The sequence below is a fragment of the Mirounga angustirostris genome, unplaced genomic scaffold (assembly GCF_029215605.1).
Source record: "Mirounga angustirostris isolate CCGP_5_RB_7025 unplaced genomic scaffold, mMirAng1.0.hap1 SCAF_1, whole genome shotgun sequence".
Classification (NCBI taxonomy): Eukaryota; Metazoa; Chordata; class Mammalia; order Carnivora; family Phocidae; genus Mirounga; species Mirounga angustirostris.
The window spans coordinates 194,313,181-194,339,465 of NW_026991709.1; the positions used below are offsets into that span (position 1 = coordinate 194,313,181).

Below are 26,285 nucleotides of genomic sequence, written 5' to 3' on the forward strand. Positions count from 1 at the left end.
TGGGTGCTTTCCACTACCTTGTCTTCCAGATTGCTGATCTGTTCTGCATCCTCTAATCTGCTGTTGATTTCCTCTATTGTATTTTTCAGTTATTATTCCGCTCTGATTTGTGCCTTTTTATATGTTCTCTTTGTTGATATTCTCTCCGAGCCCATCCAACTCTTCCGTTGTAAAAAGTAACGTATGACCGTTACTTTGAACTCTTTAGCAGGTAGATTGCCGATTTCTATTTTGCTTTTCTTTTTCTGAGGTCCTATCATCTGCTTTTGTTTAGAATACATTCTTCTGTAGCCTCATTCTGTCTGACTCTCTGTGTATTCGGTAGGGCCTTTTGTAGAAGGCGTCCTGTAGGGCCCAGGAGTGCTGTCTCCCCGGTCACCAGAACCGGGCACCCAAGGGGTGTCCCTTGTGTGGGCTGTTTGCGCCTTCCTGTTGTGACTGGGCCACAACCTCCGTGGCATACTGGTGGGCAGGGCTGGCCCCTGCTGTGTCTGCCTGAGTGGCCCGGCTGTAGCCGCTGCGGCTGCACTGATGGGCGGGGCTGGCCCCCGGCCCAGCTAGCTGCAGTGACCAGCTGCGACTGCTGTGGGCACACTGGTGAGCAGGGCTGGCCCCCGGTACAGCTGGCTGAGGAAACCCAGCTGTCGCCGCTGCAGGTGTGCTGGTGTGTGGGGTTAGCTCCTGGCACGGCTGGCTGAAAGGCCTGGCCGTAGCCGCTGCAAGCATGCTGGGCTGTGGTGCCAGCTCTCCGCTTCTCCAGGGCAAGAGTCACTTTGGAGGGGTGCCAGTCCCAGCCGAGGCCGCCCGCTGGGTGTGCCAGGACAGGAGCCGCTTTGGAGGGACACCTGCTGGGACAGGTGGGTTGGGTGGTGTGGCTCCCCAGGGGAATGCTGGTGGGGGGCAAACAATGCCAGCAAGGTAGATGAAGTATCAGAAGTGGCTCCCGCCAGCATCCAGCCAAGCTAGGCTGAAGGAGGGCAAGAAAAATGGCGTCACCCGCACTTCCGTTCCTGGAGAAATCGCCTACAGATCCCTGCCCGTTCAGCAAACGTGCTAAAATTAGTAAGTCTTCTTCTTGTACATGCCAGGTGCTCTTCAAACTGCTGCTCCATGCTGGGGCTCAGACTGAGTGATACAGCGCGCTGGCCCTTTAAGAGCAGACTCGAGGTTTCCTGTAGCCCTCCAGCTCTCCCAGAGCTAGGCCTCACTGATTTTCACAGCCAGACATTATAGGGGCTCATCTTCCCAGTGCAGATCCCCAGGATGGGGGGCGCCCCGTGTGGGGTGATCCCCTGGCTCCTCAGGGAGGACCCCCGTGCTTGGGACAGTCTTCTCACTTGTGGTGGGAAACCCACCACAGTGCCAGGGTTTGGGTCCCTGACCGCATCTCTGCCCCTCCTCCCCTTCATGACAGGGCCTTCTCTTTAGGTTCTTCAGCTGTGGAATAGCCGTTCTGCTAGTCTTCAGGTGGTTTTCAGAGTGAGCTGCAGTCTAGTACTTGTTGCCCCCAAGTGTCTGTGGGAGAAGGTGAGCTCAGGGCCCTCCTCCTCCTCCATCTTTCCCTGCTCTTCTTCCGTGTCTCCCAAATTTTTATGGAATGCAGGCCCTTGTGTGTAACAGGATAGTAGTGACTGAGGGAACTAGTATTTGTTTATGCTACCAGGTCATTAGTGTGGAGTGTCGAGCCAACCCAGTTGGGAGCTGAGTGGTAGAGCCCTGCTGCCTCGGGCTAGTATGGGGCCTGGAGTGCTGGAAGGCTCTTCTGTGTTCCTGCTCTCGGGAGGGCCTGGGCCTCCAAAAAGGGGGACAAGGGGGACGGGCTCTTTCTCTACACTCGTCTCCTAGCCTGCCTCGGGTGGTAGGCCGCTGCTGTGACTTGGGGCAGGCTCATGGAGGGGGTGTTGGATGGATCAGGGGTGTCTTGCGGTTCCTCGGCTCCCTCGTTGTGGCGTCAGTCTTGGGTGCCTGAACCTCAGGGGTGGGCCTTTCTCAGATGTTCTCGTGTCAGCAGAGTGGGACACCCTGGTTCTTTTCCACCTCTGTGCACTGAGCATGCTGGGATTAATTTGCACATTGTTGAGAAAGGCGGCGCTATTGGCATTTTGTTGTTGCAACTCCAGCACGCTCCAGAGTGATCTCTGAAGATTGTAGCTCTGACCGCACCCCTGCTGAAAAGCCCTCCAGCTCACCCCATGGCCCTCAGGTCACAGGCTTTGAGCTCGGCAGCCTCGAGCCTCACACCCTGGCCTTCCTTCAGTTACTTAAGCCTCGTCCGTCTCCCAGGCCCCAGACCGTCTGTTTTGAGGGCACGTGTCTTGTTCTCTGTGTATTGCTAGAGACGAAATGGTGCCTGGCACGTGGGAGGGGCTCAGCAACTGTCTTAAAGGGGTGAGCACTGAGTGCAGGGCCAGAAAGCCCGGACCTCCCCTGCATGCCAGCAGCCACATCCCTGCCTAGCCTCCAGGTTCACCTACACATGTCACAGAGAAGCCTCTCTGGGGACCACCCCACCTCCCAAGTTTGGGGAGGAGCCCCTGTGCCCCCAGCCCTGGCCTCACAGTTCCCCAGGCCTGCCCCACTGGGCCCTGGGTGGGCACTTGGTGAGCCTGCCAGGGCACCTTCGCTGCATGGGTGCGGCTGCCCCAACTTTGGGCTGATTCTGCAATGTGCATGCCGAGTTCAAATTCTTTTTTTTTTTTTAAAGATTTTATTTATTTGAGACAGAGAATGAGAGACAGCATGAGAGGGAGGAGGGTCAGAGGGAGAAGCAGACTCCCTGCCGAGCAGGGAGCCCGATGCGGGACTCGATCCCGGGACTCCAGGATCATGACCTGAGCCGAAGGCAGTCGCTTAACCGACTGAGCCACCCAGGCGCCCCCGAGTTAAAATTCTAAAGCTTCTTTTCCTGTTGTAGGAACGGCGAATCATCACACTCCTCTCGGTGGACGTACGAGGACTTGGGCTGGAAGCATGTGGCGCGTCCTGCGAGGCTGGAGGGGAGGACGTCTGGGCCCCTGGGGAGCCGTGGGCTGGCAGCGGCCCCCCAGCGTGCGCGCGCTGGCCGGCGCGGGCTCCGGGAGGGGGGACGAGTACAGTCACGTGGTGGTGGGTGCGGGCTCCGCGGGCTGTGTGCTGGCCGGGCGGCTCACCGAGGACCCCGACAAGCACGTGCTGCTGCTGGAGGCCGGGCCCAAGGACGTGCTCGCGGGCAGCAAGCGGCTCTTGTGGAAGATCCACATGCCCGCGGCCCTCGTGGCCAACCTGTGCGATGACAGGTACAACTGGTGCTACCACACGGAGCCGCAGCCGGGCCTCGACGGCCGGGTGCTGTACTGGCCGCGCGGCCGGGTCTGGGGGGGCTCGTCGTCACTCAACGCCATGGTCTACATCCGCGGCCACGCCGAAGACTACAACCGCTGGCAGCGGGAAGGCGCGACGGGCTGGGACTACGCGCGCTGCCTGCCCTACTTCCGCAAGGCGCAGAGCCACGAGCTGGGCGCCGGCACGTACCGCGGCGGCCAGGGCCCCCTGCACGTGTCCCGGGGCAGGACCAACCACCCGCTGCACCGCGCCTTCTTGGAGGCGGCGCAGCAGGCCGGCTACCCGCTCACCGAGGACATGAACGGCTTCCAGCAAGAAGGCTTCGGATGGATGGACATGACCATCCACCAAGGTAGCGCACGGCTCCCGTCCCCTGTCTCCCTGGCTCCTCCTCTTTAAAAAAAAAAGGAAGCTACGCGCCACCGCAGCGCCCTGCCTCCTGCCCCCTTCGTGGTCAGGGAGGGTAAACTGCGCCAGAGGAGGCCCAGATGACCGAGGTATCGCACCCCCTAGAGGCCACAGAATACAGCCCACAGCCAGTGAGGACCGATTTGGAGACAGAGACTCTGGGGCATTCTCTCGACCTCTGGCCTCTGTTGGCTAGAGAGTCAACTCTGACCAAAGAGCCAAAGCCCGAAGAGACTTGCAGATGAGACTGAGGCACAGAGCACCGAAGTGCCTTGCTCACGGCAGGACAGAGGCAAGGCCTGGGTTGACCCAGGGCTCCTGCCTGCCTGCAAAGGGTTCTCACCCCCCTTTATTAGCTGCTGCCGGTCCGTCATCCTGCCGAGAGCGGAGGGGGTTTTTCCACCGCCTTGTGGATGTGGATTTGAGCCCAGCAGGGACTTTAGGTGTCAGCCTTCCTTCTGGGGCAGAGGTCACAGTGTCCCGGGAAGGTCAAAGTCCATCTTTCTCCAGCCCTTTTCCCCTGTGCAGGTACCAGGAAAGGGGGGCAGGGGCTGTGCCTGATCTTGCTCTGTCCCGCAGGCAAGCGCTGGAGCGCAGCGTGCGCCTACCTGCACCCGGCACTCAGCCGCCCCAACCTCACGGCCGAGGCGCAGACGTTTGTGAGCAAGGTGCTGTTTGAGGGCACCCGCGCGGTGGGTGTGGAGTACGTCAAGAACGGTCAGAGCCACAGGGTGAGTGAGTTCCCGCTGGCCGGGGCAGTGGACGTGGAAGGGAACGAGCAGTCACCCCGGTGCTCGTGCTCAGTGTGGGCAGCAGTCGGGCTCTGGTCCCCAGGGCCTGGGGCGGGGGTGGGGATGCCATCAGGCCAGCCACCTGCAAAGAGCCCACTGCCCCTCCCACCTCAGAGCAGTCCCCCTGTTCCTTCTGTACCTCTTCAGAAATTGCTACGGTTTTTTAAAAAAAGATTTTATTTATTTGACAGAGAGAGACACAGCGAGAGAGGGAACACAAGCAGGGGGAGTGGGAGAGGGAGAAGCAGGCTTCCCGCCGAGCAGGGAGCCCGATGCGGGGCTCGATCCCAGGACCCTGGGATCATGACCTGAGCCGAAGGCAGACGCTTAACGACCGAGCCACCCAGGCGCCCTCTAAGTATTTTTTTAAGATTTTATTTATTCATTTGAGACAGAGAGATACAGAGAGAGAGAGCCTGAGCAGGGAGAGCGGCAAAAGGAGAGGGAGAGCCGGGAGCCCGACGTAGGGCTCGATCCCAGGACCCTGGGATCCTGACCTGAGCCGAAGGCAGACGCTTAACGACTGCGCCTCCTGGTGCCCCAGAAATTGCTAGGTTTATAAGAAGACTTTAAAAACCACGAATGTGAGCATGCTCCCTATTTCCGCACTACACTGTTTCCCACTCAGCGGTGTGTCAAGATCGTCCCGCATCCACGGGAAGATCCGGCTCACTGCTGCTTTATTTACACCGCTTGTGTGAGTGCTTGCTTTCATGGGTCTCATTTAAGCTCCGCAGTCCGGTTTTTAAGACGGTCATTAGGGCGCGGCGGTCACAGAGCGTATGTCAGCACGTGACGTGCGCTTTAGTATCGCGCCCCGGAGCTGCACCTGCCGAGGGTTTTCCCAGGGCGGCCCCCTGAGCATCCTCTGCCTTCCTCCGGGCCTGGGAACGGGATCCTCGGCCGCCGCTGGGGGACTTGACGCTGAGGCCGCGTTCTCCGGGTTCTGTCTGGCTTTTCAGGAATTGTGACCTGCGCGCCTGTGCCTCTTCCAGGCTTACGCCAGCACGGAGGTGATTCTGAGCGGGGGTGCCATCAACTCTCCACAACTGCTCATGCTCTCGGGTGTCGGCAATGCAGATGACCTCAAGAAGCTGGGCATCCCGGTGGTGTGCCACCTGCCTGGTGAGCTCCCTTCTCCCCCGTTCCTCAGAGGGGGGGCCTCTGCTAATAAAAGGGCTTATTGGAGTTCATTAGCATGGAATGGGGCGGGGGCAACAGTCCGTGTTCCATGGAACGGTCACATTCTTCCTATGACCCTCACTGGACACCTCTACCCCCCAGGGACCCCAAGTCTTTGTGTCATTTTTTCCCCCTTCCCTGGCCCTCCTGTCCCACTGGGAGGTGATGCCCCTCCAGCAGGGAGCATCACCCGCGAAGCCTGCTGGGCCAGGCTCAGCTGTGCCCCCAGGGCAGCCCTGCGGTGAGAGGGGTCCAGGCCTTTGTGTGTTCTGTCCTCAGGGCTCAGCAGCAGCCCTGACGTTAAAGATGCCAACTCAGTGCTCCAGAGCATGCTTTTCATGCTAAGACAATTATCCCAGGCCTAAAATTGATCTTACATACCCATTAGGGGCCCTTACCTCTCTTAGAACCCAAGCTCCCCAGAAATGACCCTTTTCGTGTGGAGGCTTCATCGTGAGAGGTCTGTGACAGCGGCCTGCCCAGCGTCCCCCCGTGCTTAGATGAGCTCAGGCAGTGCCTGCCCAGCACAGCAAGGCCTGCTTCCCTCCTTCCCCGGGCCCTGGGTGCAGGTGGGGCTGTCAGTCCCTCTGGCAAGCAGCTCGCGGAGTGGCACCTGCCAAATGCCAGGGCCCTGCCCTCAGGGAGGCTACTGCCTGGCAGGATGGCATCGGGAGGGGTCCGGGGGCTGCCCCGGGAGGGAGCGACGAGGGGCAGGTGGCTTTGGCAGCATGGGAGGATGAGACTTGGCCATGAGTAGAGGGATGGAGTCCCGGGAGGTGACCTTTAAGCTGAGACCCAGGGAGGGAGCAGGGGCTCTCTTGGCAAATAAGTGGATGGGGGTGGGGGGAGTTTCCAAAACCCAGGGATGTTGAGAGGCCAGCGGCAGCCCCCCCTCCAGAAGCCATTTTTCCTAACCACTCGCTCCCATTCCAGGAGTGGGCCAGAACCTGCAGGACCACCTGGAGGTATACATCCAGCAGGCATGCACCCTCCCCATCACCCTGCACTCAGCGCAGAAGCCCCTGAGGAAGGTCTGGATTGGTCTGGAGTGGCTCTGGAAGTTCACAGGTGGGCGTGCTGGTCCGGAACCTTCGTGGAGCAGGTCTGCGGGAGCATGGCTTCCTTCCTAAGGTGCTGAGAGAAGGCTCTGGTATCAAGTCACTTATTCCAAGCTTAGCTCTGCCTTTTGCCTTAGCTTTCCCATCTGCAAAATGGGGATACGTAGTCCTGTCTGGCAGGCTGTTGTGAGGACCAGAAGCAGCGGCCCCAGGGCCGGTCCCGGGTTAAGACTCAGAGCCTGGGTGCCCTGCTTCCTTACATATGGACAGGGGTAGCCTTGTGGCTGGATGCCATCTGGGGCCCAAGGAGCCAGGAGTAAAGGCATGGTCAGCATCCATTTCTCAGCAGTTTGCTGGCTGTTTTCAGGGTCCCAGCATACTGCCCGGGCCAGGAGGTGGTGCTTTGAGACCCCCCCTCAGCATGGGTCTCTCCCACACTCCAGGTACTCTGCTGTGCTAGTAAAGGCAGGCGCCCTTGGGGAGCTTACGCACTGCTGGGATCCGTGGAGAGAACCCATGTAAACGTGCTTAGGTTTTAGGATCAGGAGGTTAGTGAAGTGGAGGATGTCTGAGAGCTAGGAAGAAGATGTACCAAGGCCCCGGGTCCAGGCATGTGGCGCTGGAGGAACAGATGTGTCGGGCCAGGGAGACTGCAGCACGGTGAGGAGGAAGCAGGGGCGCGATGAAGAGCACTGGGTCTCGAGGGTCGGCCGGGGTACCGGCTCGGAGGCTCCGGGAGCTGCCAGTGAGGAGGGGTCTGAGCTGGGGCAGAGGGAGGGCTGGGGGTGCTACTGCCCGGTAGATGGATCCCAGTAGATGTGGGAGCTGAAGTCAGGGAGGCTTTCTGAGGGCCAGATGGTGGGCAACGAGGAAGAGGAGGAGGAGGGAGAGACAGGGACAGCTCGAATGTCTGACTTAGGCCATCTGTGAAAGAATCAGCCTGTCAGGGGGCGCCTGGGTGGCTCAGTCAGTTAAGCGTCTACCTTCGTCTCAGGTCATGATCCTAGGACCCTGGGGTCAAGTCCCGCATAGGGCTCCTCTCTCCAAAAACAAAAACAGCCTGTCGGGCATGGAGCCTGGGGCCAGGGAAGTTGGGGATGCCCAGCGACGCCAGGCCTCACAGTTGTCAGTGGTGGAGGAATCTGGGGGGACGGCAAGGCCGAAGCCCCTTGGTGTGAGCTGATATGGGAGCCTGTGGTGTTGGGTGAGCCCACCTGAGCGAGAGAGACCAGAGTTGAGCACTTGGGTCCAGGCACCAGAAAAGGGCCAGGAGGAGCCACCAGGAGAGGGGAGGCCGGCCCGCCTGCCACGCCCTGATTCACTCTTCTGATCCTCAGGGGATGGAGCCACGGCACACCTGGAAACAGGAGGGTTCATCCGGAGCCGGCCTGGGGTCCCCCACCCGGACATCCAGTTCCATTTCCTGCCGTCCCAAGTGATTGACCATGGCCGGGTCCCCACCCAGCAGGAGGCTTACCAGGTGAGCAGGCGGCATTCTCCTCACTGCGGCGGGCCCCTCAGCGGGGAGGCACAGGAACCTGTGTCCTGCCCTCCAGCTGCTTCGTGGGTCCGAGTGGGGAGGGGAGAGGAGGAGCCTAGAATCTTCCTGAGGCCATGCCAGGAAGAGCAGGAGGCAGTCCACATGGTACGTGGAAAGGTGAGACCTGCCCCAGCTCAGGGCAGATTCTCTTGCGATCCAGACCGCTGGAAATGGACAGATGTGGCCAGTGGCCCTGGGGTTTCCAGTCCCTGAAAGTTGAAGACAATCAGGTATAAAGCCAGGAAGCAGGAGTGAGTGATTCAGGGAGGTGTTTTTTGATCACTTGTGGAAGCGGGGGAGGGGGTAAGATGCAGACAGAGGCTAACACGTGTCTGCTCTTAATTGGCTTTGGATGTGGAGCCCCATCCCCCGGGAAACTCCCGGGGCCTGAGCTGCCCAGTAGGGGGGTTGAAGGAGGTTATGCTTCCTCCGCTTCTTCTAGGTGCATGTGGGGACCATGCGGGGCACGAGCGTGGGCTGGCTCAAACTGAGAAGTGCCAACCCCCGGGACCACCCTGTGATTCAACCCAACTACTTGTCAACAGGTAATTCACCACCCCCTTGGTCTCTCCCAGGCCTGGGCTTGCCAGGTCATTCACTCAACGAATGAATGCCTTTATGGGGTTCGCATTTGTCACTGAATCTTACCTCTGATACACAAGTCACCCTCTGCCCCCCTCACACACTGCGTGCCCTGGGTCGCTTGAAGTAACCTGGGTGTGTCCTTTGACACAGGAGGAGAGAGCTGCAGCTTTCAGAACAACCTGCCAGAAGGTGCAGGGAGATCTGGCTGTGTGCACAGAACATCTGTGCTGAGGTTACTCTGAGCATCCTCCTGCAAAAGCAGATCACATTCCTGGGCCTGCCGCAAAAAGGAGCACGCCCCATTGCCCAGCAATGACTCGGGGCGTGCTCACAGCCACAGTGGCAGGAGGCAGGCTGTGTACTCTCACCCTTGATTGAAACCCAGGGCCTCTGGGGCCGGATGTGTCCGCTGAGGATGCTGCCTGGTTGCGGTCTAACTGGCTGGGAGTAGGTGACAAACGACCTGGTAGCTCCGTGTCCCTGAGGTTTTCCACCCCAAGCACCCTGGTCTGTGGATCCACCAGGGCCGTGGGATCAGAGGGGTGGTAGGCGCTGACCTGTGTCCCCTTGGGCAGCTTACCGAGCCTCTCCGGGCTCAGAATCCGCTGGTAAGAGGAGTCGCCTCACCTACCTCTTTCTCATTGACAGAAACCGACATTAAGGACTTCCGACAGTGTGTGAAGCTGACCAGAGAAATTTTTGCCCAGAAAGCCCTGGCACCATTCCGGGGGAAGGAGCTCCAGCCAGGAAGCCACGTGCAGTCAGATAAAGAGATAGATGCCTTCGTGCGGGCAAAAGCAGACAGCGCCTACCACCCCTCGTGCACCTGCAAGATGGGCCAGCCCTCTGATCCCACAGCCGTGGTGGATCCACAGACCAGGGTGCTTGGGGTGCAGAACCTCAGGGTGGTCGATGCCTCCATCATGCCCAGTGTGGTCAGCGGCAACCTTAACGCCCCCACAATCATGATCGCGGAGAAAGCAGCAGACATCATCAAGGGGCAGCCTGCACTCTGGGACGAGGACGTCCCTGTCTACAAGCCTGGGACCCTGGCCACCCAGCGGTGAGGCGGTCACTGCCCGAGAAGCCTCCTGCCAAGCCAAGAGGGTCAGCACAGCCCCTGCCCCCCCGTGCCCTTTCCTGAAACTGTCCAGAATATTACAATTCAGTGGCTGAGAATGTGTAATTGCTTAGGCTGGAAGACCGGTATCAGGCAGCGAAACAGGTTTCTTTTCCCCAGCATTTTCCTGTGGGCGCCCCCCCCCACCGCCCCCTGAAGGGGCAGTAGAGGGGACTGGGGGGGCAGGGCAGTGGAGGAGTATGGCTAACTGCTACCATGGCCTTATCTTATACTCCATGGCACTCTGCAACCCAGGGTCTTGGTCGGACATGAGGGAAGCGGTTCTCTCCCAGGGCTCCCTTTTAATTAAGGCAAGCCGCTCCAGAGGCTGGGTGCTGCCTAGACGGCACGGGGTTCTTGCAGTGGGCGGGCATCCTCTGCCTCAGGCTGCCGGCTGTAGCTGAGGCCCGTGCCTAAGCCTCCAGTGTCCCCGTTCAGAGGGAAGGCTGCCTGCCTGAAGAAACACAGGCTTCTTTCTCTTCTGCTTCCTGAGTCCCTTTCCAGTTGGGTCACTCTGAGGGCCCACCTCTCCAATGCTCTGGTTCTTACTAAACACAGCCCGATTTCTGGACCTTGTTCAGAGAAGAGTCTGGAGAGTCTCTTCACTACCATAGGTTTCCTGATTTAGCATTTTAAATGATTTTCCTGTTACCAGGGAAACCTAGAAACCTAGAGCAAACCCCACAGACCAGACCTCTGCTCCAAGCCGAAGCAGCTAGTCCAAGAGGATGCTTTCCTGTCAGCCTGGGGAGGCAACTCGCAGTGGACGAAACTGGCTAATTCGTATTCCGCAGCCATCCACAGGAACAGACTGGGATGGAGCTGAGGCTGATGGAAAAAAACAGTTGAGGCACATATATACCTGATCCCGTGAAAATAAATGGGCAAAGGTTTGAGTTGGGGGGGGGGCGGGGGGAAACCAGATACAAGTAGCATTTAAAATAGCTCTTTGATCTTTCAGTTTCCTACAATTCAACAACGTAATCCAGTAACTGATTTTTGAATGGAGATGCCTTAGCCAGACTATTCTTACGAGGTAATGAAAACTAAATGAATTTTGGATTGAAGATCTCCGAAGCCACCATCTGCGGCAGGGGAGAAAAGACTTGTGCCCTGGAAACCTGCCCCGGAACAAGGAGGGGAGGGAAAGGGGGCATTCCAGGCTTCGCCCAGGATCAGAGTGGACTGAGATGGCTTGGAGGCCAGACAGCCACAGCTTGCCATTGTAAGACTTTCCAGAAAGATGGGAAGAAGAAAACCATCACACCTCTCCTTCCTTCACAAATTTGAAGTAGCTCTGGTTTCATCTTACCTGCCTCTTGCTTTATTTTCTGTTCCAAGGGAGGGTCTAAGTGGGCCAAGAGAGAGGTTCCCCATCTGTCCCGCAGCCGTGGTCCACATCCACCATACTCGGGGTCCTGGGGCCGCCTGCAGGGGTGAAAGAACAGTGGGGCAGTGCGGGCCCCAACCCCCGCCCCCCACCCCGGCTCAGAGGGCCAACGAGTAGCAAGTTGGGTGGGTAGAGGGGTCCCAGGCCTGAGTGTGGCCGTGGCGCAGCCATGCCGTTCCGTGGTCTCTGTGCTGCGGTGGTCTCCGTCTCTGGGACAGCGGCTGGCTTGCTACTGTGCCTGCATCATAAGCAGAATGACCTATTGTCAGAGGAGGTGCGTCATGCTGTATGGGCGGCCGGATGACATCTGGGCCCCTCCCCTACTCTTGGTCACTGAGCCTTGTTCCACACGATCACGCAATTTAGCCGTGTGCAGAAATGAGTTCTCAGAAGAGAAGATGGTGCGTGTTCTACACCCAGGCCCCACCGAAGTCAGAGCGGAACACTGTGCTGTTGGGGTTCAGCCACAGGGCAGAATATTGAGCTTAGGGGTGGCGGCTTGCTCGAGCCCTGACAGCTGAGCGTGCAGCCGTCTGGCAGAGTGGAACCTTGGCCCGTGTCGCTGCAGCGGGCTGTCCCCAAGTTCCACTGCCATGAGGGAACCCTGGACCTCAGAAAGAAGGCTGTTGGCTGAGGAAGCCAGAGAGGGGAGAAGAGTGCCCATTGGGTCAGGCAGCCCTTGGGGCACCCAGACACCAAGCCAGCACTCAGCCCTGGGAGGAAGCTTATTTAAGCCCCTTAGCAAAGAGCCCATGATACTAACCAATGGAAGAATGTACTTTGCAAACAGTGGTTGAAAACGTGTAACCGAGCTGTGTTTGTACCTGGATCAGGCTCCGAGCATGGACCCCTTCGAAGAAGCCTGTGTGTTCCAGCTGCTGCATAAGCAGAAGGTTCTTCCGGGTTGAACGGGGGACAGAAGGCACAGCTGGAGGAGTGGCCCGCTGGCAGCAGGACCAGGAAATGGCAGGCCCTGGTACCCAGCTCCCTGCTCCTGGCTCCTGGACGCCCAGCCTTCCTGCTTCCAGGGCCGACTGTGGGAATCCTCATTTCCATAAATGCAAATAGAGCCTGTCTCCAGCCAAACCCTCTTCCTCCCCACAAAGGCTATTTCCTGTCTCCACCAACTTAACATCAGATCTAATACCTACATCCTTTTCTCTTAAAAAACCAGAAGAAAGCGCACGCCCTCTCCACCAGCCCAGTCTTGAGAGGCGAGCAGCCTCCCCAGTCCTCTCTCCTGCCGCCATCCCCACTGGGTGTTTGCAAGGCCGCTCTCGCTGGTGCTCCCACGTTGGAGGCAGAGGCCCCAGGCCTGCTCCCCATTCTCCTGCCTTCTCAGGTCCCCAGGAAAGAAGGAATATCCTTTTGGAGAAATAAAAACTTTGTCAACACATGCAAGCCTCGCTGGTGTCTGTTTTTGAGTCGGGGAAGGAACTGGAGCTCTGTCGCTGACCGGTTTTTAGAACAAACCTACAGTCCATCATAACAATGGAAACCTTTGAAGGAAAACAGACCACTGGCAAGGACACTGAGGACCATAAAATATAAACTGTGAAGTAAACTACCCTGGTTCCTTTCATAAACGTGGGATCAGCAGTAAGGCAGGTAAAGCCCACACTGTGTACCGAGAAGCTTCCTGGCTTCGGGCAGGCTCCAAAACGGGGGGATAGAGCTGGAAAGCCCCGTCTGGCCTGGCCATCTGGATGGAAACCGGAGAAAAGGCTGTTAACAAGGTTCCTGCCGGTTGGGAGTTCAATCAGAGCTGCCCTTTCCATTTGTGATATGAAAAAACACCAAATGTACTATTCCTGGGGACACAACAAAATAGGGGGTTGGGAGGGGAGCCAAACAGGAGCGAGAGTGCATCTTAAAACTTTCCTGAAGCAAAGGGGAAAAAAAAAAAACCACCACCACATGGCTCGGCAACTTCAAACTGGTCCTACAAAGAACATTTTCATGGTAGATGGGAGGTTGAACGCTGGCCTGTTAGGACTGGCACAGCCTGGACGCATGCCAGTTTTAAGTACCGACGGGGAGAAATGGCAGCCTGCACCAGAAAACCCCATCCTGGTAGGACTGCTGCTGAGAAGCCACACAGTGAGAACAATGCCCAGCAGAGGTGATGGGGAGGGTGGCTTAGCCCCTGAGGAGAAACTGTGCTCTCTCTGCAGCTGGTGCTGAGTGACCGTGGGCCTCAAGGAGGGAGAGATGAGGATAAGAGAAGCTACCCAGTCCCAGAACTGCCCTCACCGAGTGCCCGCCCCTTCTGGAGCGCTCACTGGCCCACACCAGTTCTTTGCAACGAGAGCTCCCTCATACCATAAAAATTATTACACAGTTTTATTCTGAAGAACATTTTGCATTTTAATTAAAAAAAATTTATGTCAGGAAATAGTCATTTACAAACCTTCAAGTGTTTTTGCCTGGATCTGGAGTAAGAATGTCTTAAGAAGAGGTTTGTAAGGTCTTCATAACAAAGTATTGTTATTTACAAAAAAAAAACCCCCAAAACAAAAAACAAACCCAAAACATTAACAGGTTGTCTAGGTAATATTAAAAATTTTGAACCAAAAAACTGCTAATTCTTTTTTTTTTTTTTTTTTTTGACCTCAGGGAATCCCTGCCAAGGTAACTTGACAAAGTCGGCATGATTCCTTGAACAGAAAGGGAAGCCTTGGTGGGTCTCGTGGTCCAAAAGTGGGTTTTCATCAGGAAGCACAGCCGGAGTGTGCGTACGTTAATGAAAACTTCAGCCCTCATTCAGTTGCATATAAAAGCCCTCAAAGAGAACACACAGTACAGCAGTGTTGTGTAAAAAGGCAACAATACGACCTGGACAGACCCGACGTTCTAATCCTGCAGATCACGGCTTTGCCCCTCCGCCCCCCTTCCCCAGCACCCCTATTTAAGACCAGCAGCAGCATCCATCCTCAGGGAGCGAGGGCAGAGGAACTTCATTCCCCTGTTCGATTCTTTCTACACCAGAGATGCAAAATAGGTCTTGTGGGGGCAGCGGGGATGCCGCTGTGAATGCCATAGGGTCAGAGGAACCAGCTCGACCGACGGGACGAGCTTAGCAGAGGGTCAGTAAAATCAAAGACAGGTGCAGCCTGCGGTGGACCAAAGGTACACTGTCAAATCCTGGAACTCTTGCCCAAAGCAAAGGTTGTTAAGGAGTCATCTGGTATATCTTGTGTAAAGGTAGATTTAGAGTGACTCAAAATATTTTTAGAAAAAATCTCTATAGTGTCAAGTTCTTTTGAACTTAAAATTTCATCTCCAAAAGATTTTCACGGAATAGATGAGAATTGGCTCTATTTCTCCTACTTCTGTACAGCCCGAGTAAAAATGCTAATAATACCTAGATTTCAGTGGGGAACTACAATTATTAGGACCCATGGATATTGCTGCAGTTCAAATACGGTACAATAATTACAAAATATAGACCATCTCTTTACAAATACAAATTATAGTATATTACAAGTCATGTACAGTAAATCTATAATTTTTAAACAAACTAGCGTATCTAAGTTTACCTGGTTGCGAGTGCATGATTATTCCAGTTTACAGTTGCCCTTGAGCTGACAGTCAGAAACCGACTGAGTGACACTCTTTCTTGTAAACTGGGGTCACATAACAGAAAGCCTCGTGTCTAAGGTCCTGCTCCCCTCTCCAGATGACGGCTGGTAGGTAGGTCCTGATTCACACACTGTATTTCAGAACAGCTAAACAGAAACCGGGAAGCAGTGTGTTTGGGAGGAAAGGGTTTAAAAATGGATATGCTGGGCCCAGTGAATGTCTGATATGCTAGACCGATGGCTGAGGTAATGACACAGGTGTGGTGATCGTCATCACCTTGACCTTCCCCACCGTGCCAGCAGGTGGGTGGGCGCAGGGGAGAGCCCCGGGGGTGCCCTGGACAAGCGGGCAGGGCTTGTCCCACCTCCTCACGGGTCCTCCCCTGAGGGCTGGACCTGCTGCTTCCCACAGCTGGGGCTGGGCACGGGGGAACGGCTGTCCCCTACCAGGTTTATGGCTTCCGTGAGGCATGACATCACTTGTACAAAAGTCTAATTGAACATGGACTCCACACTAGTGCCTAACCTTTCCTAACTACGAGGCACTTTTTCCCTGGCCCTCCGGCGCCCCACCTGAGGCCAGAGCCAGTCTGCCCCTCCCTGGGGGCTACAGGGTGGTGATGCAGATCATTTCATCTGCCAGGTCTTCCTCATCTCTTCCGGGGTCAGGCTCTTCATCGCTATAGCCTGGCCCGAAGTCCTGGAGCTCATAGTCCTGCCGGTGGGAGACGGGGCCCACGCCCCCGTTAGCCTGGGGATACACCGTCCCGTTGAGCAGGTTGCTGGCTGCACTTTCCATCTCGTCGATGGTCAGGTCGCAGGCATCGGCGATTTCGTGTTTTGTTGCCGATACAAATTTTGGGTCCCTTGCATACCGTCCTAAGCCTTCAGATATCAGGACCTGTACAGGACAGAGGATCGACGGCATGAATGTGTTACGAGGCTTTGCCGGGAAAATGACAGAGGAGCCCCCTCAGGCACTAACTGCAAGATGTGCTTTTGGGACTCAACCAGTCCCATTCGCTAGACCTCACATGTGACAAAATGTGAATGGCTTGGAAATGTCACAGAGTTTGAATGCTACATAGGGCCCAACAAGAGTGAGCCCTAGATTTCAGTAGGAGCTGGTGATACTGGCAGGCCCAGCACGTGTAATCCTAGGTACAGCTCCGCTAGGAGAACAGGCAGTGGCGGTATTCTTTTTTTTTTTTTTTTTTTAAGATTTTATTTATTTCACAGAGAGAGTGAGAGAGAGAGAGCATGAGAGGCGGGGGAGTGGGATAAGGAGAAGCAGACTACCTGCCGAGCAGGGAGCCCGATGCGGGACTCGATCCCAGGACCCTGGGATCATGACCGGAGCTGAAGGCAGACACTTAAAGACTGAGTCACCCAGGCGTCCCAGTGGCGGTATTCTTACACTTGCGCTATACGTACCATCTTTGCTTCAGAGGAATGGGTGCGATCCAGAGGAGAAGGGACCCAGCTCGGCTCCCAAGCCCCCCCACCCTCAGAACCACCACGGCGCCTGCGTGTCCCCCTCTGCTGTGCCGGATGGCACACTCACCGCCTCCACCAAGCTGTCTGCGCTCCTCTGCTTGTCACTGTTCTTGTTGCGGAAGCTGCTGGGGACAGTCAGGCTGGCTGGTGTGAACGTTCGGTACGAGATGCCAGGCTCGTCCGTGTACCAGGAGCTCCGGTGCAGGGACGGCAGGCTGCCATTGACCTGGTCCAGGGCCTCCGGCCGCTCCACCTGGATCAGGGGCGCGTAGCACGGTGTCCAGTCCCGGTACGGAGGGGTCGCCGGAGGGGTGGCCCATGACCGGGTCGAGTGGCTCGGTGAGTACTTCTGGGCTTTACTGGAATCCAGGCCCGCAACTGCCATGATCTGGGGAGAGACGAAAGGAGGCGGGGCCAGAGGTCCTCAGGTGCGGGCCCCAGGCCTCCCCATGCACACCAAGCAGGAGGTACGGATGCATGGGGGTGGCCACAGATAAGGGACAAGGACTTGAAAAGGACACAGGCAGTAAAATCTGGCTTTCTGGCAGACTGTTTTCAGTTTCCCCAAATCCATAATGCATTCTCATGACTGTTCTTAAGGAGGCATCAGCCGCTAATTCGTGAAATTGCGGCCGAGTGGTGGAGAATTAGGGAAGACATTCACCCTGGGCTGTATGAACACACCACCCAGTTCGCTCTCGGTTTAAATATGGAAGGACATGAGGGGCAAACGAGTCATTCCCGGCCCTCGGAAGGAACACAGTCCTCTCTCCTCTAGTGCCATTCATCACACTTGCCAGCCTCCGGTCTGCTCTGGAGCTCTGGGCACAAGCCCTGCTGCCCCTGCCCCCAGCTGTGCCCCAGCAGCCAGCCCGGCATTCCCTCTCTGCACGGAGCGCCACGGAGGCCCGTGACCCAACCAGAAGCCAGGGCCAGCCGCGGGAGGCAGTGCAGACACAAATCTGGCCCTCGTGGGGGCCGGACAGCAGAGGGAGGGGTGTTCGCATGCACGTGCCCGTGGAGACTTCCAGGCCTACTCGGTTCATGGCATTTGATGGCTGGGCCTTCCCACGCCTTGTCCTTCCACAACAAAGCAGGACACGAATAAAAATTAATATAAAAACTGAAGGCAGAAAAGTGACAAGTTGGCGGAGAGACCTGAATGGAATACCTGAAATGGAAGCTAGTGCTCGTGTGCTCAGGATGCCGGCAGTAAGCAAGCTGGGGGTGAGCTGGCTCTGCACGTTTACGGACCGGGTGCTCCCCGCATGCTCCCCGCACGCCTTCCGGCCCCTGACACATGTACACAGTGGACTGCATCTCTGATGTGCTCTTTGCAGGAGGAAGAAGTGCCCTCTTCTTGCCCTTGAGGCAAAGCCCTGGTGAGGGGGCTGCAGCCCCACCCTCCCTCCAGGCCCTGGGCTCTCTCCTGTCCAGCCACCTCACCATGGACGGGTCCTTCTCCCTGGACCGCACTCTCTCCTTGCCCAGGGTCAGAGGCTCACCCACCCGTGACCATGGCGCCCTGCCCACAAAGGGCTCTACAGACATGTCTTAATGAAGGAACCATGTCTCAGAGCAGATAAAGGGCAGCACTGACTGTTCAGGATCAGGCAAGCGGCCACCCCTCCCTGGGTCAGGGACTGTCCCAGGCCCCGTCTTCAGTGCCCAGGAGAGAACACAGTGTGCACCACGGCCGAGGGCCCAGCTTGGGAAGCTGGCAGCCTTGGATTCATAGGTCAACACGGTCACGCACCTCCTGTGTGAGCTCAGACATGTCACCTACCCTCTCCTTGATATTCGCTCATCTGTGAAATGGGGTTCGTGATAGTAACTATTTGGCAGGGCTGCTCCAGGATTGAACCAGAGTGTCTGTGAAGGTTCTCTCCTTCCCTCCTGCTGCTGGCAGCCCGAGGGAAGTGGGTGGCCCCAGGGTGGGTCCCACACAGGCGGCCCCTTGGGCCTGTGGTGTCAAGGCCAGGTGGGCAGGCTCACCTGTTGCTGCATCAGGTGCAGAGGCAGGGCTGTGCGGTGGGGGAAGGCGGGGGACGGCGGGACGTCCTCCTGGCTGCTCTGCCCGCGCAGGCACTCGAAGTTGAAGGAGGATCTCCGGTGGGCTGAGAAGTGAAGCACAGTGACAGCTGTGCAACAGGGGCTCTGTGGGGCCCCCGGGGCTCTGGGGTCAGGGTGGGCCCCTGGACACTCGGCGGGGGGCCCAAGAGGAAGCAAGTCACACATCCAAGGAGAAGTATTAGGTAGTGAGGTCTTGGACCTTCGGGAGGATGAAGAAGCTGCCCAACTGAGGGATGTTTTTAGTAGGTGTAAGTTGGTTCCTTGCAAACGTAGTGCCTGTTCTCATGGGGCGGAGCTGAAAGCTCCAGAGGGCACCTGTTCTGACTGGACGCCCCTGGCCCTGTACACACACTGTGGGGAACACAGCACTCAGGTCAAGAACACAACGTCGTTCTAGAATCCTGCAAACACCTGCTGCTGCCCCCTTCTCTCCCTGCAGGCATCCTATGTGTCTCTGGGGCCCCCGGCATCTTGCTGGTGCTCCCATGCTTATACCTGCTTTAAGGGGAGTGACTTGCTATCCGCTCAACCAGGTAAGCAGCAAATCCTTTGGTTGGGGAAGACCCAGCTTCTCTAGCCCTGAAGGCAAAACCGGAAAAGAACACCTCTGATGTTAGAGAACACGGCTGTCTCATTATCAGCTACTCAAAACAGAGGCTCGTGCACAGGCTGAGCAATGACAAGAGGTCCCGAGTTTGTGGCTTCACAGGACACAGGGCCCAGGAGGTCGGTCTGAATTCTGGGCCCCCAAGCACAGGCCAGACGCTCCCCGCCCCGGGACAGGTCCAGCCTCGAGGGTGCTGGCCCTAGAGACACGGCATGGGGGCCTTACTGACAGTTTGCAAAGCAGGAGCCAGGTCTCCTCAGCCTCTGCTTCCTAAGATCCCAGGGCATTTCTCACGGCCCGGCAAAACTCCACCCCCCGGATTCTTGTACTGGAAAACGGGCGAGCCGCCCAGGCCTCCTGGGAGTCACACAGAGCGGCAGGAACCAGGTTCTGTGAGCGCTCTAATCTAAAAGTGTGGGAAGACTGGGCTGAGCCCTGGGCTGACCCTGCCCAGTGCGGGGAGAACAGACCAGCAGCCCCGGCCACGCAGGCTTGAGGCGCCCCTATGGGGCGTGCTGGACCGCCGCCTCCTCCTCGAGTCGCCTCCGCGGGACACAGAGAGCTGCACGACAGCTGCTGTCCTCATCGGACAGGCTGGCCTCCCTGCACCACACAGGGGCCTCCCTCGTCGGCACACCCTTGAGGACCCTCCTAGGGGCAGCCGGCCAGGGCCAGAGGCTCGGAGCCAGGAGAGGAAACCACCATCTCTCTCATTCGGGTAGTGCCTTTTGGTTTTGAAAATCCGTCCCTGGATACACTGATCATCTTGTCTGCTGTGCAGACAACCAACTCTGACAGAGAAAGGAATTCTACTGTTGCTGAGAACACAGGCAGAAGACATCCACCTTCCCCTGCCCAAGGTCGGAAGCGATGGGCAGCAAAGCAAATAAAATACGTTTTATTGATTTGCCCTTACAGATAAAGAGGGCATCTGCTCTGGCCCACTGGGGTTCCTCACTTCACTCGGGTAGTGCCTCTGAATGGTGGGCATTAATGTGGCCACCGTAGGGCACAGGGAGGGTCCAGAGAGGGCAGGGCAGTCCACAGACAAGGGGGCCTCTGCCGGGCTCACCCACGTGTCGCCCCATATTCAGGGAGCTCAGAATTGCTCTGTTCGGCAGCATGTGTTTGGGGCTGCAGAATGAAATATAAACTATGGAAATGGGTCTGATGACACTCCCCAGCAGGGCTGAGACTGCAGCAGAGAGGAGAGGGCCCTAGGCACCACCCAGCTGGACTGGTTACTGCACACAGAGTCAGCGGACTCAGAGCCAATGTGTCTTGGCTATTTTTGGTTGCTGACTGGAGTCCTGCTCAGAAATATGCGCCATTCCTCAGAAACACCAGGAACGGATATTCTTTAACCGTCACCAAAATGCCCCCATGTGCAAAATCCAACTGCCTGGCCAGGAGCTGGCAGGGGTCACGGCGTCATTTCTTACCCCAGGCCAAGTCCCTCACTGGGGGTGAGCCACATCTCCTGCAGCCCTGCTTAGGCCACCGGCGTAAGAAAACCAGGTGGGAAACAGCTGGCCCCCTGCCTCTTCTCAGCGGGATGGGACTCCTCCAGCCCCAGGATGGGGGCGTGGACCCAACACCTGCCCCGTGAGCAAGGGCACTGGCTGAAACATGGTAAGAGGGGAAGCCCCTGGTGGGAACTGGGCAGAGATGGACACCAAGAGTCCCCAGGGGCCCCCCAGAGGCGGGGGGGTGGTGGTGCTTGGTGGGACAGGCCTGGGCTCAGGTCCAGCTCTGCACCGGGGCTGCTCACTTCCGCCCTCTGAGGGTCAGTTACCCTGTCCACAGAGAGGGCCTGAGAACCCCACGCTGCACATCGTGCCTACCCCACATGATGAACCCCAGGCTCCAAGGCAACGATAATGTGCACGAAAACCCCTCATCAGATACCACGTACTGAGCACGCTTAGGACCACATGCTGCCTTTCTCTGTGCTCAGAGTCAAAATGGCCCGGAAGTGGTTTGAGCTCAATCACGTGGGACACGGATGAGCCAGAAGGAAGAGCTGATACCGATAGGGTCTCCAACCAGGGGGCTGGTCTTGTGGACGGAGGACAGTCCCTAGCACGGCACGACCACATCTGTCACACTTCCTCGGGGCCGGGGTTGGGGAAGGAGCATACTGTTCTCTGGGAGGCTTCACCTAAAACAAAAAATCTGGCCTCACATGTCGGGGTGGGAGGTAGTAGGCGTCTCCTTGGAGATCTCCGGGAATCATAGCAAACAGGCGAGTCCTCATCCTCCAAGAAGCCTTGGGGGTGATGGTAGCCTCGGGGCCGCTCGAAGTCCCAGCTGCCACCTGGGTATCGGCTGTAGTAGCTGTAGTTTTGCCTGGGGGTGAGAAAGGCGAGGAGAGAGCGTAAGGGGCACATGAGATCTTTGCTAACAAGCCCTATCTCTTAGCTCAGACAGCCCCATGACTACAGTCCTCTCCCCAGCTTTCCTAGACACCCCGACTGGCTGAGAGCCAGGCAGTCAGTCCTCAGCTTCATGGAAGATTCAGGGCCCTGGGAGAAGTCCAGGTGTCGTACAGGCGGGCCCTTGCCGCAGAGTATGAGGGGCAGGAGAGAGCCAGGCCTCCTGACGTCAGCCAGAGCCACAGAGCTGCTCACCTGGCCCCGGTCGGCGAGCAGGCATCCTCAAAGCCCTCCTCACCGCTGAAATACTCCTGTTCCTCCAAGCAGCAGGAGTCCCTGAAGTAGCCACGGATCTCTGGATCTTCCCGGCAGATAGTGGGGAACTGCTCATCCCTCGAGTCAGACCTACAGTGGTGAGAGAGGGCCCGAGCCCCTGAGCACCCAGCTGGGCCTCGGTGCATTGCTAGCACCCCGGGCCCACGTGCCCCCAGCTTCTCCCTGGTGTCCCCAGGACTGGACCGTTCAGGCCTCTGGTGGCAGAGCTGTGTGTATGAGCATGTGCGCGTGCTGGGAAGGGGCCGCTCTCTCACTACCTTGCACAATGCTGGTGCCAAACCACCATGCTCAGGGGCCATGGAGCCAAAGGAGTGGGTGTCATTTGGTGGAACAGAACAAGGAAATGGACCTAGAGGCCTGCAGCGATCGGCAGTCCCAGGGAGAATACGCTGGGCTCCCAGGCCACCTGCTCTGATCCTTGCTCCTTCCTCCTCTGGCCCGTGTACTTTAGGCTCTGGAACAAAGAGGCTCCCTGACCAGTTTCCCACTACCTCTGACCCAGGAAAAGGTGACAAGAGTTTGGGATATGGTGTCCCCGGGGAGACTCACATGCATGACACCTGCCAAGTTTTCAAAGACGGCCCTACCCACATGGCAAGACTGTTGTGCTATCTCCCTGAAAGCTGCTATCCTGGCCTCAGTTCTCAGGAAAGCCAGCCAGGCTCTGTTACATCGACTCTCTCCAAAGAGAGGACAGTGCTCCCTCCAAGTTCTTCATTCTCTCAAGTTGCTCCTGAGCAGCAGGTTGCACTTGATATAATTAAACTAGGAGACCCAGCCTCTCTGTCCCCAACAAAATGATCATCCCGCTGACCATACAACCCGGGTCAGCAAATACGGAGCAGGATACACTGCACATATGTTGAGGGCTGCAGGGGAGACCAAGGAGAAGACCCGGTCCCTGGTCTTCAGGAGGTTGGGGCCATGCTTTTATGAAGCCCCCACAAGAGGCGTGAACCCAGCCAGCAGAGGCAGGTAGCACCGGCCTCCCAGGGCCAGGCGCCCGGGAGCGCACAGTGGGCTCTCCCCACACGGCGGTCACGGGGTGTGCCTGCAGGGGCTAGCCCATGGGCACACTGGCGTGGGAATACTAGTCCTTGGAGGATGACACAGTCTATGCACATATGGACCTAAAAGCTCCTTTGCTTAGAAAGAAACAACTACTAGCGCGCCTGGGTGGCACCGTTGGTTGAGCATCTGACTCTTGGTTTCAGCTCAGGTCATGATCTCAGGGTCATGAGATCGCACCCCTGCGTCGGGCTCTGTGCTCAACAAAGAACCTCCTTGAGTTTCTCTCCCTTTCCCTCTGCCCCTACCCGCCGCTTGCACGTGCTCTCTCTCTCTAAAATAAATCTTAAAAAAAAAGAGAGAAAGAAAGAGAGAGAGAAAGAGAGAGGAGGGGATGGGAAGGAAAGGAGGAAGGAAACGAAGGAAGGGAAGGAGGGAAGAAAGAAGCAACCACCTCTGCCTCTGGAGCCCATAGCCCCAAGCTCCACTATCCTATGAGGTTGCTGCCTGAAAGGAAGTTCTCATCCCTCCCAGCACTGAGAGGCCAGCTGGTCACACTCACAACACAGAGTATTTAACACACAAACACAGGCAATGAGCACATACCTAATGTAAGTTTCATAATAGCGGGTTCTATCCAGGAAAGGCATAACATGGGAGGGAGGGAGGGAGAAGATAAAAGTTAAGTATTTCCAATAAAATTTAAAATGCAGATTATCAGGCTAGTTCCTAGAGCAGAGGTCAGCAAACTATGGTTTATGGGCCATATACTGTCCATGAGCTATGAACAGTTCTTACGCTTTTAAAGGAGTGCAAAAAACTCAAAGGAAGAAAAATATTACACCATGTGGGACCACGTGAAGCTCACATTGCAGTGTCCATAAAGGTTTACTGGGACACAGCCACACTCATGCATTTAAACAGTCTATGACTGCTTTCTCTCTACAAGAGCAGAGCTCGGTCACTGCAATGGAGCCTGTATGGTGCCCAAAGCCTAAAATATTTACCATCTGGCCCTTTACAAACGTTGCCAACCTCTGTCCCAAAGTATGTTGGCACCACTGGGGAAGGCAGAGTTCACAGCAACTGCTGCCATTTGAAGGGGCATCCCCTTTGGCAGGACACAGGATGGCTGGTGGCCCTTTATCCTTTGGGTTCGTCACTGGCTAGTGCCTGATGAGGCCATGAGCTCACGGCACTCACGGGTTCGAGGGTCAGGGCCTCCTGAGCATCTCCCGTGTGTGCCAGAGCACTGGGGAGAAAGCAGCGCCTTGCGCAGACACTACGTCACCAAGTGCAAACACATTTTAAAGGTTACCTTTTAATACTGGACCTTCTTGGAGGCTCCCGGTCATGCTTGTGGGAGGAGGGATGCCCATTTTCAGACATATGCTCAAGGTTCCCCATGCTGGGCCGCTTTCCAGGGGCAGCTTTGGACATATTGGCATTATTGAGATTGGCATTTGTTGAGCTGGGAGCTTGCTTTCCTATGGAATTATGGTTATGATGGCTATGACACCCCGAATTTCCTGCTGGAGGAAACAGCGGTCTCTCAGTATCACTTGCAGGTGGAACTGAAGGCCTTTGGACATGCAGGGGACGGTGGGTGGTATTGGTCTGCTGAAGGGGGTCTCTCCTATCACTATTAACATGATTGACATGGTTTCCAAGCAGGGCACCATTTCTCTGCAAAATAATGGGAGACAACACCAGGTAATTTAACAAGTATTTGATGCAGGCTAGCTTTGTTAGGTAATTTTTTTCTACACGAAACACAAATTCTAGGTAAGCTCCGTAGGATCCCTGTAAAAACAATCTGAGTGTCTCACAGATCAGGGCGGATGTGTCTGTGTGGCAGCTGGTCCCCCTGAAATGAGGAAGGTTACCGATCCCTGAGCTGGGAAGCAAGCTCTTGGCTGTCACACGAGTGTGCTCTTCACGTCGATCCAAGTTGAGGTGACTTATACCCAGCAAGGCTGACTGGCAGCCCCCAGCAGTTGAGGCTGGACAGGAGGCATGCTCTCTGGGCTAGGGGTGCTGAGGGCCAGCCCAGGGAAGAAGGGGGTAACACAGGTGGGCAGCTGCTAGCGGGACTCAGGAGGCTCAGCCACACTGGCCAAGCAGCTGTGGCCAGGCTCCTCTGAAGCGGCCAGCGTGGGACAGAGGGGCCAGCTCAGGGCAGGAGCAGGCCTGGCCCTAGAGGAGGTGCCGAAGGTCTGCTGTGGGGAGAGCATGGTCCGTGAGCCCCTCTAGGCCCGGGTGCTGGCGTGCATTCTCCAGGTTCTTTTGTGGATCACCGACTGCCCAAACTGAAGTCCTGCCCCGCTATCTCCAAGTGGCCAGTGTGTAGCTAGGCGTGGAATAATTACTTTGAATACATCTTCTTCTTCTTCTCGTTTTGTTTCCTCCGGCTCGTCATCTTGCAAATCACATGATATAGCACGCCGGATTTCTGGCCCAATGTCATGCAGTGTCCTTAATCCTGCCTAGATCAACAAAAATGGCAAAACGGATTAGACAATATGGGTGCGCTGGGCCCAGCCTGGGTCCTGGCTCTGCTCCTGCCTGATTCAGCTGTGGCGAGGGAAGCTTTCTCCAAAGGGCAACCCATGGGAGTGACTACCCGTGTGAATGTAACTGAAGGGTCCCTGAAGCCCCGGGGTTGAAGGGTGTGGTCAGGAGTTCCAGACGGTCCTAGACTAGGGTGCTCAAGGCCTCCGACCCAGTCACTTCCTTCTCACATAGCCCAACTGTCAGGGAACAGTGTCTGCCATGGCCAAGAGCACATGCCTGCATCCAAATGACAGTCTACAGAAGGAGGGCCTGCAGAGTCCTCTCCTAGAGCCCCAGAGAGGGCCAGGAGCACAACCCAGCCACTCGATGGGGAGGGTGGCCAGGACTCACTGGCCATGACCTAAGTACGGGTATGAGGGGGCAAGCTGACCAAGCAGCCAGCGGGGCCACCGGTTCTGCAAGAAAGCCATGGGAACGAGGGAGTGACAGGTGCACACACTGCAATCACCAGCACATTCAGGACCATGACGGAATGGGTCGACACGCACACAGACCCGGGCCGCTGTGCAGCGCCAGCCTCCGTGGCCATCCGTGGTGCCCTGGAGGGTCAGGCCAAGAGCTTGCCAACAGCTGGATCATCCTCTTGAAGACCACAACACATTGAAAAGGGCTCACCAGCCTCTGGAGGCTGTGTGGGACCCACCAGGTGACCCCTCCTGGCCCCTCACAGACACAGTCCTTTGCCTAAGGCCCTCACGGTTGGCTTTCCTTACACTGGGCCCTGGGTTCCACTGGAACAGGGCCTGGGAGACGCCCTTCTGTTGTTCCCAGCTTTGTTAGGGAAACACCAGAGATGATTCTGCTATACATGTGGAGGGATGAGTTGCTGGCTCTGAGAA

The 26,285-nt window shown here is 56.8% G+C and overlaps 2 protein-coding genes across 4 annotated transcripts in view; one reads left to right on the top strand and one right to left on the bottom strand.

Moving 5' to 3' along the window:
- CHDH (choline dehydrogenase) overlaps window positions 1–12,789 on the top strand; it is a 34,816-nt gene extending 22,027 nt beyond the window's left edge. For 2 of the 3 annotated variants that reach the window (XM_054504688.2, XM_045862172.3), the window contains exons 2-8: window positions 2,915–3,673; window positions 4,309–4,460; window positions 5,516–5,645; window positions 6,636–6,770; window positions 8,098–8,240; window positions 8,743–8,845; window positions 9,534–12,789. In XM_054504688.2, the coding sequence (XP_054360663.1) occupies window positions 2,971–3,673; window positions 4,309–4,460; window positions 5,516–5,645; window positions 6,636–6,770; window positions 8,098–8,240; window positions 8,743–8,845; window positions 9,534–9,952 (1,785 nt within the window). In that variant the 5' untranslated portion in view covers window positions 2,915–2,970 and the 3' untranslated portion in view covers window positions 9,953–12,789. Of the gene's footprint in view, window positions 1–2,914; window positions 3,674–4,308; window positions 4,461–5,515; window positions 5,646–6,635; window positions 6,771–8,097; window positions 8,241–8,742; window positions 8,846–9,533 lie in introns of those variants that run through there. The other variant, XM_045862171.3, reaches the window with a different exon arrangement.
- A 947-nt stretch (window positions 12,790–13,736) lies between these two features.
- CACNA1D (calcium voltage-gated channel subunit alpha1 D) overlaps window positions 13,737–26,285 on the bottom strand; it is a 295,614-nt gene continuing 283,065 nt past the window's right edge. The window contains exons 40-46 of the mRNA XM_045862169.3: window positions 25,242–25,358; window positions 24,191–24,558; window positions 21,784–21,933; window positions 21,339–21,502; window positions 18,469–18,590; window positions 16,541–16,861; window positions 13,737–15,877 (exon numbers count right to left, since the gene is read on the bottom strand). Coding sequence (XP_045718125.1) covers window positions 15,584–15,877; window positions 16,541–16,861; window positions 18,469–18,590; window positions 21,339–21,502; window positions 21,784–21,933; window positions 24,191–24,558; window positions 25,242–25,358 — 1,536 coding nt within the window. The 3' untranslated portion in view covers window positions 13,737–15,583. The remainder of the gene's footprint in view (window positions 15,878–16,540; window positions 16,862–18,468; window positions 18,591–21,338; window positions 21,503–21,783; window positions 21,934–24,190; window positions 24,559–25,241; window positions 25,359–26,285) is intronic.